The sequence below is a fragment of the Pan paniscus genome, chromosome 13 (assembly GCF_029289425.2).
Source record: "Pan paniscus chromosome 13, NHGRI_mPanPan1-v2.0_pri, whole genome shotgun sequence".
NCBI lineage: Eukaryota > Metazoa > Chordata > Mammalia > Primates > Hominidae > Pan > Pan paniscus.
Window position 1 is genome coordinate 88488169 of NC_073262.2, and position 15434 is coordinate 88503602.

Sequence of the window (15434 nt, forward strand, 5' to 3'; positions counted from 1 at the left end):
ACTTTTCCAAAAAATTGAAAAGAGGAAACACTTCCAAAGCCATGATGCCAGCATTACATTATTACCAAGACCAAAGACTGCAAGAAAACACTACAGAACAATATTACTGATGAATATTGATGCAAAAATCTTCAACAAGATATTAGCTAACCAAATTCATCAGTATATTAAAAGGTTTATAGATCATGACCAAGTCGGTTTTATCCCGGGAATGCAAGCAAGTTTCAACATACAAAAATCAATCAATAGGCCAGGCACAGTGACTCATGCCTGTAATCCCAGCACTTTGAGAGGTTAAGATGGGCAGACTTCTCAAGCCCGACAATTTGAGACCAGCCTGGGCAACATGGCGAAACCCCATCTCTCCAAAAAAAATACAGAAAATAGCCAGACGTCGTGGTGTGCACCTATGGTCCCAGCTACTAAGGAGGCTGAGGCAGGTGGATTTATTGAGCACAGGAAGTTGAGGCTGCAGTGAGCTGTGATCACACCACTTCGCTCCAGCCTGGGTGACAGAATGAGACCCTATCTCAAAAAAAAAAAAAAAAATCGATGTAATACATCACATTAACAGAATGATCTGTCTCAAATGATGCAGGAAAACCATTTGACGAAAGTTAAATAGTTTACATGGATAAAAGGACTCAGCAGAGCAGGAAGAGAAGGAAATTACCTCAACATTGTTAAGGTCATATATGAAACATCTACAGCTAACATTGTCCTCAGTGGTGAAGAAATGAAGTATTTCCTCTGAGATCAGGGACAAACAAAAAAACAATGACTACTTTTGCCACTTCTATTTAACATAGTACTGAAAATGCTAGTCAGAAAAATTAGGCAAGAAAAAGGGGGAAAGGCATTCTAATTGGATGAGTAGAAAAATTGTTGTTTATAGATGACATGGTCATAATGTAGAAACCCCTGAAGAACACCAAAAAAATTGTTATAACTAATGAATTAATTCAGCAAAGCTGCCAGACATAAAATCAACACAGAAAAATAAGCTGCATTCTGTATAATTACACTGAACAATCTAAAAACAATTAAGGGGAAAATCCACTTACATTAATAACAAACAGAATAAAATACTTAGGAATACATTTAACCAAGGAATTGAAAGACTTGTACTTTGTCAGCTACAAAATATTGCTGTAAGAAATTAAAGAGAATGCAAAAAAGTAGAAAGACACCTCATGTTTATAGATTGGAAGACTTAATATTATTAAAATGTTAATTCTACTCAAAGTAATTCATAGAATCAATGGAATCCTTATCAAAATACCAATAATTTTTTTTTGCAGAAATAGAAAATTTATCCTAAAGTTCATTAGTTTCTCAAGAGACTCTTAATAGGAAAACAATCTTAAAATAGAATAAAAATGCAGATGTCTTATTTACTGATTTCAAATCTTACTACAAAGCTACTGTAATCAAACAGTGATACTGATATAAAGACAGACTTATAAAGCAAAGACATGGAATAAAGAGCCCAGAGATAAACTCTTCCATACATGATCAAATGATTTTTACCAAGGGTACCAAGACCATTTAATGAGGGAAGGGATGGCCTTTTCCACAAGTGGTGATGGGAATAGACACTCACATGCAAAAAACAAACAAAAATGAAGGTGAACCCTTACCTTACACCATATACAAAAATTAACTCAAAATGAGTCAGAGATCTAAACATAAGAACTAAAAAAACTTTTGTTGGAAGACATGGGAAAAAGGCTTCTTGACATTGGATTTAAAAATTTTTTTTGCCGGGCGCGGTGGCTCACGCCTGTAATCCCAGCACTTTGGGAGGCCGAGGCGGGCGGATCACGAGGTCAGGAGATCGAGACCATCCTGGCTAACACGGTGAAACCCCGTCTCTACTAAAAATACAAAAAATTAGCCGGGCGTGGTAGCGGGCGCCTGTAGTCCCAGCTACTCGGGAGGCTGAGGCAGGAGAATGGCGTGAACCCGGGAGGCGGAGCTTGCAGTGAGCCAAGATCGCGCCACTGCACTCCAGCCTGGGCGACAGAGCGAGACTCCGTCTCAAAAAAAAAAAAAAAAAAAAAAAAAAAAAAAAAAAAAAAAAAAAAAAAAAAAAATTTTTTTTGTTCTTGTTGTTATGATACCAAAGCACAAGCAAGAAAAGAAAAATAGATATATTGTGCTTCATTATAATTAAAAATTTTGTGCTTCAAAGGACACCATCAACAAAGTGAAAAGTCAACCCATGGAATGGGAGAAAATATTTGCAAATTATACATCTAGTAAATAATTAATATTCAGAATATGTAAATAATTCTTATGACTCAACAATGATAAAACAACCCAATTAAAAATGTGCAAAGGACTTGAATAGGCAGTTCTCTAAGAAAATATACAAATGGCTAACAGGCACATAAAATGATTTTCAATCATTTCCCTAATCATTAGGGAAATGCAAATCACAATCACAAGATGCCACTTTCAACACATTAAGATAACTAAAGAAGGGAGGGAGGGACAGAAGGAAGGAGGGAAAAAAGAAGTAAAGAAAAAGAAAACAAGTACTGGTAGGGATGTCAAGAATTGAAACTCTTGTGCATCAATGGTGGGAACTTCAATAGTGCAGACACTGTGGAAAACAGTATTGGGGGTTTCTCAAAAATTAAACATAGACTTACCCTATGATCAAGCAATTCTACTTCTGTGTACATATTCAAAATAATTAAAAGCAGGGACTGAAACAGATATTTGTACACCATTATTCACCATAGACAAATGATGGAAGCAATCCCAATGTCCATCGATAGATGAATAAATATAAACAAGCAAAATGTGTTATAAATATTCAATGGAATGTTATTCAGCCTTAAAAAAGGAAGGATATTATGACACATACTACTAGATGTATGAACTTTGAAAGATGTTTTGCTAATTGGTATACATCAGCAAAAAAGGCCAAATATTTCATGATTCTCATATGAAGTCCCTAGGATAGTCAAAATCATAGAGACAGAAACTAGAATAGTGTTTCCCAGGGGATGGGGAGAGAGGGAAATTAGGCTTTAATGTTTAATTGGTATACAGTTTCAGTTGGGAAAGATGAAAAAAGTTCTGGAGCTGGATGGTAGTGATGGTTGCACAACACTGCAAATGTACTTAATGCTACAGAACTGTACACTTAAAATGGTTAAAATTGTAAATTTAATGTATGTATAACCACAATTTAAAAGTAGGGGAAAAAGTCAATCAGAAATCATTTTTATGTGATTTGGAATCTCAGTGAATAGTATACTATTTCAGGTTTCTTTCCATATGGAGAATAACTGTTCTTTTGCTTAACCAGTAACTTCTTCATTTATCAAATTCACCCTAAATGATGTTCTTTTTCTTTTGTTTTAGTGAGGCTGAAGATTGTCACTCAGACCCAAGTGCTAAAATATTAGAAGGTTGGACTCCTTTTTCTTAAATTAGAGAGTATTTTTTACTACTTTGATGTGTTTTTTTTTTTAGTTATCAAACTTGAAGTTAATACAGGTTTTATGTTTTCTATGAGTTTATCTACTTTTGAAAATGATCCAGTATTACCTCATTCAGGTGTTAAAATGAGTCAAATACTTAGCCTTGCCTAAACTGCCATTAAGATTTCATCACTGATTGTGCTATCAAGTATATGGTTTGATATGAATTCACATTTACCATACTCCTGTGAAATATCTACAAAATAGAGTGTATTGTAACAGCAGTTTATATCTGAGCCAGAACCCATGCTACTAGGATTTAATTATTTCTTTGAAGGATTATGCCTCTTTTTAAAGCTAAATTTATTCCCTCATATTAAAATCGGCCTAGGATGTATCTCACTTTTTTTCATTTTTCTATATATTTTTTGTTTTGTTTATTCAATCTCTAATAGTCCTGGCTCCTTAGAAAATTTGTAATGACTTTTAGGTTCTCTAACTGTCAAGACCTTAGAGGGAGGATCGATGTGGTTCTAACAATGATAGCATATATAAGAGGTAGAGTGTCATGTTTACTATAAAGTCACATTAAAAGTCAAACCACAAGTTTATCATGACTATTTCAAACATGCAACCAATTCAACAAACATATTCTCCCAATTTGAGAGTGAAAATCATTTTTATCAAGATAATCCATAAAAATAGCATTAAGTATGCCAGAATTCTGTGAACATATCATAGGTTTCACAAAAACCACTCCTATAATGTCTGAATTGTGGAATTATACTTTGTTAGATGCCAACAGAAACCGTTTCATACAACCATACTCATTTTATAGATGAGGAAACTCAAGCTGAGGGTAAGGCAGTGACCCATCCAACATTCCTCTGAGTCAAAAACAGAGTCCAGTACAGACCAATGTAACAGACATGGGACACCAGAAGGGAGGAGGGAGGTGAGCACTGAAAAATTACCTATTGGGTATAATATTCACTATTCGGGTGATAGGTACACTAGAAGTCCAAACCTCACCATTATGCAATATATCCATGTAATACTCCTGCACATGTACCCTGTGACTCTACATAAAAACAAAAGTTCCATCTGCATCCCACATCTCCTGCCTCTAAATTCAGTGTTTTAATATGCTTTATCCAACTTAATTTTGGTGATCTTGCTTAGTTCTTATATCTTTTAGTAATATCACAGGTGTTCAATTGAATCATTTGCTTACTCATTCATCCAAAGATTTGCTGAGTGTTTTCTTTGTATCCTGAGATCCCATGTCTGAACAAGACTGACAAAGTTTTTGCTCTCACAGAATTTATACTTTAACTCAGAGTAGGAAGTCCCATCCCAAGGGTAAGGACTTAAAAAAGATAATTCCAGACATTGATAAGTAAAGTCATGTGTCACATAATGATGTTTTGGTCAATGATGGACCAGTATAAAATAGTGGTCCCATATGATTATAATACTGTATTTCTACTGTACTTTATCTATGTTAAGATACACGAATACTTACCATTGTGTTACAGTTGCCTCCAGTATACAGTGTCATAACATTCTGTACAGGCTTGTAGCCTAAAAGACATACATAAAACATAACATATAGCTTAGGTGTGTAGTAGGTTATACCATTGAGGTTTGTGTAAGTACATCCTATGATGTTCACACAATGATGGAATCACTTAATGAGGCATTTCTCAGAATGTAACCTTGTTAAGCAAAGCATGGCTGTACTTCCCATCTCATTTAGAACCAAATCTCAAGTCATCACAATGGCTTACAAAACCCTAAATCATCTGGGCATCATCCTAACATCCTACTCCCTCTCTAAGGTACTCCTCTATTTCTTTCTGGCTCAATCCATTCCAATCACACTAACCTCCTTGCTGTTCCTCAAACATTTTATACATTAATGGCCCTTGGATTTGCTGATCCTCCTGTACTCTTTCCCCTATATCTGCATTGTTCATTCCTTACTTTCAGATCTTGGCTCAAATGTCACTTTCTCAGTGAGGTCTTCTCTGGCCACACTCTGAAGTTGCAACTTAATTCTGATCAGGACGCTACCTATCCCAGTTCTTTGCTTTACTGGATAAAACTTTCTGTTATACTGTGTATTTTAACTGTTTTTTTGACTGTCTCTCTAGAATGTAAGCTTCATAAAGGTGGAGATTTATGTCTGTTAACAGCTATATCACCAAGAGCCTAAAACACTATTTTGTTTATAGTAGATACAGGGATTAATGAGATAGGAGAGACTATTGGAGCAACCAAAGGTGAAGGAGGAGCACAAGAATTCTTTTTTGGTTATGTTGAGATTGAGGTATCCTTTAGACATTCAAGTTGAGATGTCACGTAAGCAATTGGATATTTAAGTCTGAAATTCAATGGAAAGATCAAGGCCAGATATATTCATTCCTAGTTCACATATACAATAAAATCTCAAGTAACTTAAATCCAAAAATCTGGGCACCATAAGTATCAGGAATTTTTCTGTGCCTCTTCATCAAAACAACTTCCTAATTTTTCTGGGGAGTTGGATGCGCGTATACCCTAGAAACTTAAAAACTTGTGTTTGGAATAATTGCCCTTGTAGTAAACCCAAATGTCCTCAATCATTTAAAATAAAGTATGCCGAATTATGTGCAATATAGATTTAGGCGCTTTTTAGGAATATTATCAGCCAACAATGAAATCTTACCAATTTTGTCAGTTACTTTAATCACTTCTCATATTTGAGCTGATTGAGATTTTACTATTACTTTTTTTTAGAACCCATATTGGCCCAAAGGGTACTTTATATAGTTATTGCTTGTGTTGGTTCTTGATGAGTGTAGCTATATAAAATGCATAGTTTTTTCTTATATGTTATCTTGAGAAATAGCCAAGGAAGACAGTCTCATTCCTATACTATGCATGAGAAAACAGAGTCAGAGAAGTTAGATGTTCAATGTTCACACAGCTTTAAGCAATGAAGCTAAGATGTAAATACAGGGTTTCTGCCTTCTTAGCAGATTAGCTGCTTCCCTTGCAGTGGGTTCTTGTGAAGCTTCTCTCACAGTGTCATTTCTACCTCCTTGCCTGAATTTATTTCACTAATACATTGACCTCCCCTGGAATTCAGACAACTTTTGGTTCTGTAGACTCCACCAAATTTCCTCTGAGCATTGCCTCAAAGCTCTCCTGATTCTCCCAGAAGTTACTATTTAATAATACCAGTACTCTCCTCTTTATTCTAATAAGCTGCTTTTAAGTAGGCATGTAAAGAAAGTGGTAGAGCTGGAAGGGCTATTAAGAATCATCTATAGAGTAATCCCTCATTTTACAGGTAAACAAACAGGCTTATAGGGAATGAATGGTTGTGCATAGATGTATAGCTACTAAGTTACAGAGCTTGCCTCTCCCACTATGTTACATTTCATCTGTCATAATTTCTAAATTTCTAACTGAAGGGCTAAGATGTCCCAATATTCTAGGGCTCTCACTTATTTCAGTGTTGTTCCCAATTGCTTATACATTTAAAATAACAACTTCTTCGACCTGCCTAAATTATATGATTCTTTGGTGAAAAATAAGTAATATGATCAGATTTGTGTCAACAAATATATATGCCTCAGAAAGAGACTATTTTACTTTTTTTTTTTTAATCTCTACAGAAAGTTCTCAGGAACAAAAGCCAGAGCATGGAAACAGTGTTAAGGTAAGTATTTTTAACTAGCCTTAGTTGATATATATTAGGAGCTAGTTCAGAACAACTCAGTTTTCATAGTTCAGTCAGGGACTGTGTGGTATGATTTGAAGGATATCAGAAAGCATTCTCCTATTCACAATTTCTTACACCCTGTTCCCTCTTCCTAGCTGAGGCCTGTCCCTGGTATATTAAAATACGTTAACAAAATCCTTTGGGTTAAGTCAGCATTCCTTGTTTAGGTGCACAAAGTAATATACTCGTTCTCCCTAGCATCTAAGTACAATTCTGTTTATTAGCTCTGTTACTACAATCTCTAGAAAAACACTAGAGGGAGTGAATTACTTGGCCCTACCTAGGATGAGTAGACTCAAGTGAGCAATGTGGGGAGGTGGGGAGAAAACAGAAGCTTCAAACATGGGAGGTGCATGGCTTGCAGGATGTGAGTGCTAATTCTGTTTTTCTGTATTCCTAAACATTACTTCTTTACTGGCAGCTTTCCAAAAAGCCCACCTACTCCCCAGTGTGAGCCAAGAAAATTTCCTCTTTATAAATCTTTCTTATAAAGTTTCCAATGAGAAATGAAGCTACACATCTTCGTCTGTGTTTTTTAATCAGATTGTTTTCTTTCTTGGTTCAGCTTAAACACCCTTCGACCCTTCGAGTGGGTCCTTCCACCCCCACATACAACATAAGCTATCAATTATGGAGTTACTTCTCAGTATCACAATATAGTACGATTTTCAGAACCAACTTTTAAAATCTTATAACTTACACTTAAGATATATTTTTTAAATGTTCAAAGATAATGGATTTGTCACCCACTCAACCTAATCCTCATTTATGAATATAAGTATTTGTTTAACTACCTCAGGCTCCACTTTGGCCACACTTTACAAACAGTAAAATTATATGGCAACAGAAGGGAAATGCTGAAGCTCTAATCTAAGAACCTATTGACACTCAGTGTGTCAAGTGGAATTTCTGGCTAATCTGGACTCCTTCTGCTTTTGTTCTTTCCCTCTTTGCTACCTTTTCCATGGTAAAATTATGGTTAAAGTTGTTATCTAATCCAGTTTCAAATAAGGTGGAGTAGGCAGGCTCCATCTTATCTCTCTCACTGATTAAACTAAACACTGTGGGTAACTACTGAGGATTCTGAAAAATAAATAACAAGAGTTAGGGCAGGGGAATCAAACCTCAAAGAATGGCCAATGCCATTGTGAGTTTCCTGGGTTTTCTTATTTTATTTGCATATCCTCTGGCTGAGACTCAGGAAAACTCAAATCCTGGCATTACATAGATCAACTGGATAGAACATAGCTCCTAGAGAAACCATTGTTTTCTGACCGGTTAGGAGATTCCTGTGAGATGGAGAATCTGGGGAGAATCCCCACTTTTTCTCCCTCCTTGGCTCTGCCTCAAGGCAAGGTGCCCTCATGAAGCTGCATGGCAGTAGCAGCAGAGTTACCACCTAAACCTCTGAAAGAAAATTCTTCTCTGACCAATAGGGAAAGGGTCCTCAGTAGACTGAGGATTATTGATTGAGCTGGTTGTGCTTTTCTCTGCTTTCTTTTGTCACTTTACTCTTAGTGGTAGATGCAGACATAAACTAGAAACAGCACACACACAGAGGCTAAAGCCACAGCATTTTAGCCATAGAACTAGAAAAGGGGGCTAATGAGAGTTAGGCATTGAGGAAAATCACAGAAAGAGGAACCCCAAAAATCTGTTTATACTGTCCCCTCTGAGTTGTAAATATTTGGAACTGACCTGAAGTTACATAGACAAAAGTCTTTGAGAACCTGAACTGCATTCTTAATAGTAGTGCACACATAAGGATACCGAACACTACCAAAATTTTAAAAACAGAAATTAAATTGAAACCATAGCCATGAGAGGCAGGGTAGGATGTGTGATTTGAACATAATGAGTCAATTACCTACCAAAAACAAACAAACAAACGAAAAAAATCAATGTTCTCTACAGGATTTTGAAAGGACCAAATATCTGACTACTTATATAAAATGTGCAGGATACATTCCAAAATGACTCAACATACAAAGAACAAAGACAATATCTACAGCTTTCAAGGAAAAGGTCAAAAGATGCCAACTCTGACATAGCCAAGGTTTTGACATTTTTAGATAAAAACTTTAAAGTCATGATTTTAACAATGCTCCATTAAGTAAGGGCAAGAACTCTTGTGTCTAACAAACAGATACATGTTTTCAGCATAACTTAAGTACTGTCATCCCCTGATAGCTGTAGGGGATTGGTTCCAGGAATCCCCAAAGATATCAAAATTCAGGGGTGCTCAAGGTCTTTATATAAAATGGTGTAATATTTGCATATAACCTACACAAAACCTTCCATATATTTTAAATTATTTCTAGATTACTTATCATAACTAGCACAATGTAAATATTACGTAAATAGTTCTTATGCTGTATTATTTATGGAATAATGACAAGAACAATAAGTCTATACATGTTCGGTATACATGCAACCATCCATTATTTTTCATATATTTTTGATCTTTGGTTGGTTAAACTTATGGATACACAACCCACAGAGAGAGAAGGCCAACTGTATGTCTACTCATCTCCTTTTAGATGAAGGATTCTCAGTCCTAATTCTCTCACATTAGAGTTTTGTGAGGCATTTAAAAAATATACATTAATGTCTGTCCTACACTTGTTATGGGCCTCAGGGATCCATACTTTTAAAAAAAGTTTCATGGATAACTCTATTGTACAGCTTAAGCTGAGAATCAGTACTTTACATTGTCTCTGCCCTATTTTATTCCTCAGTTATCTTGTTTCCAATAGCTTAATACATGAGCACCCTCAAGTCTTCTTGGAGGAACTATGGTAAAACTCTTGTAATAGTTATCTGTTGCTTTTTACCTGATATAGACACTGCACATTCCTCTTGTGTTATATGTATTTAAGCCTTGTTTTACTGATTTTTAACAGATGACATTTTAGAATAGCTACAGAATTCTGGTACCCTTCAAATCTACCATTTTAGAATAGCTTCAGAATAGCTGAAGCCCCAACACCTGTCCCAGGCTATTTTATGCTTCTCTGGGACAATTGCTGCTCTTGCATTCAAAATTGATAAGGGTCTACAGAGTAAAGCTAGTACTGGAGACACAATCCCAGCACAACCAGGTCTACAGAGCCACCTTATTGCTCCAGACTCTGCAGTGGCTAAGATTTCAATAAAAGAAAATTTGGGGTTACAAAGTAAACATTCTTTTTTCTCCCCTTATTATTACATCTTTTTTCAGAAAAGAATTTTTAACTTTTTTCAATTCAGTCAAAGGATAGAGGGGGCAGACAGAGCTGAGATTTTTCATGAGTTAATATGGCTGAACCATTGACCCTCACTTAGTGCTAGCCAAAGTCTGCATTCATAACAAGGGTCAATCTTAGGCATCTTACTTTGCAAAAATTATGAGCCTCAGTCTTATTGAACAATTCTTTGAGACTGCAGAGCACAGATATATTTTACGTAAGATGCTGTAGTGGTATTTATAGGTATATCTACTGGATTTGAGGACTTATGGGTATATCTAGTGTTTGCGTCCAGTGAAAGACTCAGTTTGTATTTCTATTTACCTTGGCAGTTTATCACCATCTTTGAAAGATCCAAGGATGTTCTTGGCAGTGCAAATCCCTCAAAGGAAGTTATTTCAGGTACAAAATGTACTATTTTAACAACTGGTGTAATTAAACTGTCAATTGCATCATTTTGAATTTAGAATTTTTTATTACTTTCCTGGAAATGAGTGGCTCTCCCCTTGCATATTATCAAAATAGGAGTGAAATAATATTCTTACTGTTTGTATAAATACCAATTTTCAGTTAATTATGTAGCTCTCTATCTTTACACCAAAGGGACAATGGATCATATAACTAAAATATATCAGGCATTAGCTATTCACATTTTATTTAAAGAAAAAAGTGAGAATCATTAAAGAGAAAAATGACAATAGGTTATCCAAGGTTATCCCACAGCTAACAAGCAGCAGAGCTGTTTCAAATCCCAATCTCATGCAACATCATCATTGTCTACACACACAAATAGTTATAAGAGCAAGGTAGGTACCATAAACAACAGCAGCAGATTGAGCAGGGGTGTGTGGCTCATGGGAGATGGCATGCTGCCTTTGAAGGAGGCAGTTGCTACTCATCTACAATCACTGGCATGCTAGATTGTTCCCAGTTCTCCCAGTTTTTCAAAAGAAGCTGGGTATTAAAGTTTTATATTAAAATGTATAACTTTTGAGTTTCATGTACTACAATCAAGAAAACACAGGATTTTAGTGGCCCTATCGCAACTTATGAAGTATCAGAAAAGTATATAAATATTTCTTTATATATAAAATTATTTCTTTATGTATAAAATAATAATTTTGTTAAACTGAGATGATTATATTCTTTAAAGCCTCATGCTGAATAAGAGGTGCAAAAAAAATCCAAATAGGAACTCTTTTATTACCTACACAGTCCTATTTTCCATGACATAAATAATCACTTGGGTTCAGTCAATGGAAAATTTACTCAAAGTAGGTGAGAATCTATACTATTTTTTAATGTACTTCTACTTTCTCTTGAGCATTCTGAAATAGGTGTCCACACTGTATAGAGTTGAAAGTTACTTTCCCATTTAACTCATTAGACATTTTCAGAGAATGTTCTGCTGAGAAAAGAGAAATGGACTTTGTATACGTGACTAAAGAAGCCTCATAGTACAGTAGGCATAATGATGCCATGAGAGTCAGAAAGTCTGGACCCTATTACCAGCTGGGCCACCTTTTACTCATATGACCTTAGGCAAGGTATTTTACCTCAGTGTTCAAAAATAAAGATAAAATTCTTCTTGTTTACTTTGTCCACAGAAACTCCCAAGCCCGATGTCTCCAAACAAGGATCTAAAATGCTGACAAAAATGTCTTCAGCTTTGTCAAAGGTGTTTTCTCGATGTAACACCAATATTTCCAGATCTTCCTCACCAGCTCACCAGGATGAACACTGAAGCTTTTGTACCTGATATAAGTATGCTTACTTCTTTTAGAAAATAAAATGGTTTTTAAAGCATAGTATAGCGTCTTATAAGATGATTCCTATACTACTGAAAATAAAAGCAAAAGGAAGTGTAGAAGGGACCAGGTAAAGAAGGGTTCAACAAATGCTTTGAATAAGCATTTTGATGTAAGAAATGTTAATAATTAGTATTACCTGTGTGCCATGAGAGTAAGTGACTAAACACATAATTATTAAACTAGACAACTCACAGTACCCACCAGAAAATGCACATTGATTGCTCCTGCTAAATTTTAGAGGATGTTGTTACCAGGACAGTTATTAAATTGAGATGAAAACCAAGCTGAAAATGAAACTATGTCACGGATAAGTTTATTGTTAAAGGCATATTTAGATACTCGAATAAAAGGATTTATACCAGATAAATTTTTCCCACCTGAAAGTAAAGTTAATTTAGTTTATGTCTCCCAGGCAAAATGATCCAACTGTAGACAAAGCACCATTTGAAAGTAAATGATAACTATATATAATTCTATATATGCATAAAATGGCCCCTGTGATAAAAAAAAAATCCTTGCAAGTAAGGTACCTCTTATGGATAAAATATCAATCAAGAAATCATTGGTCAATAAAGTTATTAAATAATTTTCAGAAATATTATACACGAATATAGAGATCAAGATCCATTTGTAAAAACAAAAACTAATGGGAAAAATTTAATAATATGGCTAGCTAGTGCAGTGATAAAAGAAATTTTTCAAAATTAGCTGAACTTGCTACTTTGTGATATAGTTCCAACGTCAGCATGTTTGCCTCTGGAATCCAAGGATGTTTTATAAAGAGATTCAACAGATGGACCAAGAAGCCAGGAAAGAATGTCAAATATCATCACCCAAAAAGGGTGACTCATGAATTTTTAGAGAATGTGTATTCTGTTTTATCTAAAATTTTCTTGACAATTGCCACTAATAAAGCAGAAACTTCTGAAAAAGTTTTGTTTTAAAACAACAAACTTCCTTTAATGAAGTTGATCTGTGCAGTAATGACAGGGAAGAAAAAAGTGATTACCTAGTCAAATTTTTACATATAAATAATAAAATTATTTAACTGGCAATTTAGTCTACTTATAATAATCTCTTAAAAACAGATTAATCCCAAAGATCATACAAAATTGCCTAACTTGTGGATGCAGACCTTTTAAAAAATGATGGTTGGTGAGAAATAGCTGGAAATTCATCTCTGAATTATTTTCAAAAGAGCTGACTCTACATCAGTTTGCATTAGTTGACAGTGTTGTTGAAAGCATTCTTACAGATGTCATCCAAACCAATGATGTTTCCCAAACTTAGATATTATGTGCTTATAAGCTGTCTTTCAACGTAACATTTCACTGTAAAAATCTAAAGCACTGTGATTCACATACTTATCAACTGAAAAATTTAATATATAAACATAAGATACTCTGAATTAAGAGGGTTTTTAATGGTGAAGGAAATTTCCTGTTTTCTCTGACTCAAGTAGAAGAAGGAACATCAAGTTCAGAATTAGTCCTTGAAGTTGACAAAATTTTAGTAATGAATGGTTAATGTTATTGAGAAATTTAAGTCCTAGGAAAAACCATCCAGAAATACTTCTGTGTTAGACATCATGTATGCGAAACATCATCTTTATTTTCAACAAAACTAGTAGGGTAAATGTGCTAAAAGTATCAAACACTGAATTGAAAAAATGTGTATTATTACCTGATAAAACCTGTAGTGGCTAAAATCTCTAAAAGTAACATTAGTCTTCTAGCTAATGACTAATGCTAAAGCAGAAGAAAGTTTTTAAGATTCATAAAATTTAAATTATTCCTTAGGTTGTTGATTCTTTCTATGTTTTACTAAAATGGACTGGAAAACATTTTGTGTGAAAGGCTAGAAAGTAGACATTTTAGGTTTGTAGATTCTCTGTCAAATCTACTCCATTATGCTATTGTAGCACAAAACCAACCATATACAACACATAAACAAATAGATGTGGATGTGATTCAATAAAAATTTCTTTATAAACACTGAAATTTGAATTTCATTTAATGTTACATGTCATAACATAGAATTTTTCTTTTGATTTTTTTCAATAATTTGAAAATATAAAAATTATTCTTAGGTTTATTAAAGACAAGTGACAGGACAGATTTAGCCCATGCTGATTTCTGTACTATAATAATTTGGAACCCATGAATAAGCTTATTTTTATATGAAGGTACTGATTATTGACTTAAAATAATACTAGTAAAGGTTCAAATTCTGTTGCGGGAAGTCAGGGACCCTGAATGGAGGCACAAGCTGGAGCTGCGGCAGAGGAACATAAATTGTGAAGATTTCATTTTAATATGGACATTTATCAATTCCCAAATAATACTTTTATAATTTCTTACACCTGTCTTTAATCTCTTAATCCTGTTATCTTCATAAGCTGAGGATGTATGTCACCTCAGGACCACTGTGATAATTGTGTTAACTGTACAAATTGATTGTAAAATGTGTGTGTTTGAACAATATGAAGTCAGTGCACCTAGAAAAAGAACTGAATAACAGTGATTTTTAGGGAACAAGGGAAGACAACCATAAGGTCTGACTGCCTGCGGGGTTGGGCAAAAAGAGCCATATTTTTCTTCTTGCAGGGAGCCTATAAACAGATGTGCAAGTAGGAGAGATATCACTAAATTCTTTTCCTAGCAAGGAATATTAATATTAACACCCTGGGAAAGGAATGCGTTTCTGGGGGAGGTTTATAAACGGCCGCTCTGGGAGTGTCTCTCTTATGTGGTTAAGGACTGAGATACGCCCTGGTCTCCTGTAGTATCCTCAGGCTTACCAGGGCAGAGTTTTTCCCCACCCTAGTAAGCCTAGTAAAAGTAGTTCTCCTTTTTGCCCTTTGAAGCATATGATCTACTCCCTGTTCTTACACCTCTTCCCCTTTTGAAACCCATAATAAAAAACTTGTGGGTTTGAGGCTTAGGTGAGCATCACGGTCCTACCGATACGTGATGTCACCCCTGATGGCCCAGCTGTAACGTTCCTCTCTTTGTACTCTTTCTGTTTATTTCTCAGCTGGCTGACACTTATGGAAAATAGAAAGAACTTATGTTGTAATATTGGGGGCAGGTTCCTCTGATAAAATTCCATTACACAAATTAGTTTGCATAGTTCAAATGTTGATTTCTTTAGTGATTTACTTATTGAATATATTGTTGAAAAGGTA

The 15434-nt window shown here is 35.0% G+C and overlaps 1 protein-coding gene across 2 annotated transcripts in view; it reads left to right on the forward strand.

Annotated features, from left to right (window-relative positions):
• Positions 1-14174, forward strand: part of FSIP2 (fibrous sheath interacting protein 2) — a 99500-nt gene extending 85326 nt beyond the window's left edge. For both annotated transcript variants that reach the window (XM_055108840.1, XM_034954621.2), the window contains exons 20-23: positions 3379-3425; positions 7103-7146; positions 10769-10838; positions 12044-14174. In XM_055108840.1, coding sequence (XP_054964815.1) covers positions 3379-3425; positions 7103-7146; positions 10769-10838; positions 12044-12180 — 298 coding nt within the window. In that variant the 3' untranslated portion in view covers positions 12181-14174. The remainder of the gene's footprint in view (positions 1-3378; positions 3426-7102; positions 7147-10768; positions 10839-12043) is intronic.
• The last annotated feature ends 1260 nt before the right edge of the window (positions 14175-15434 follow it).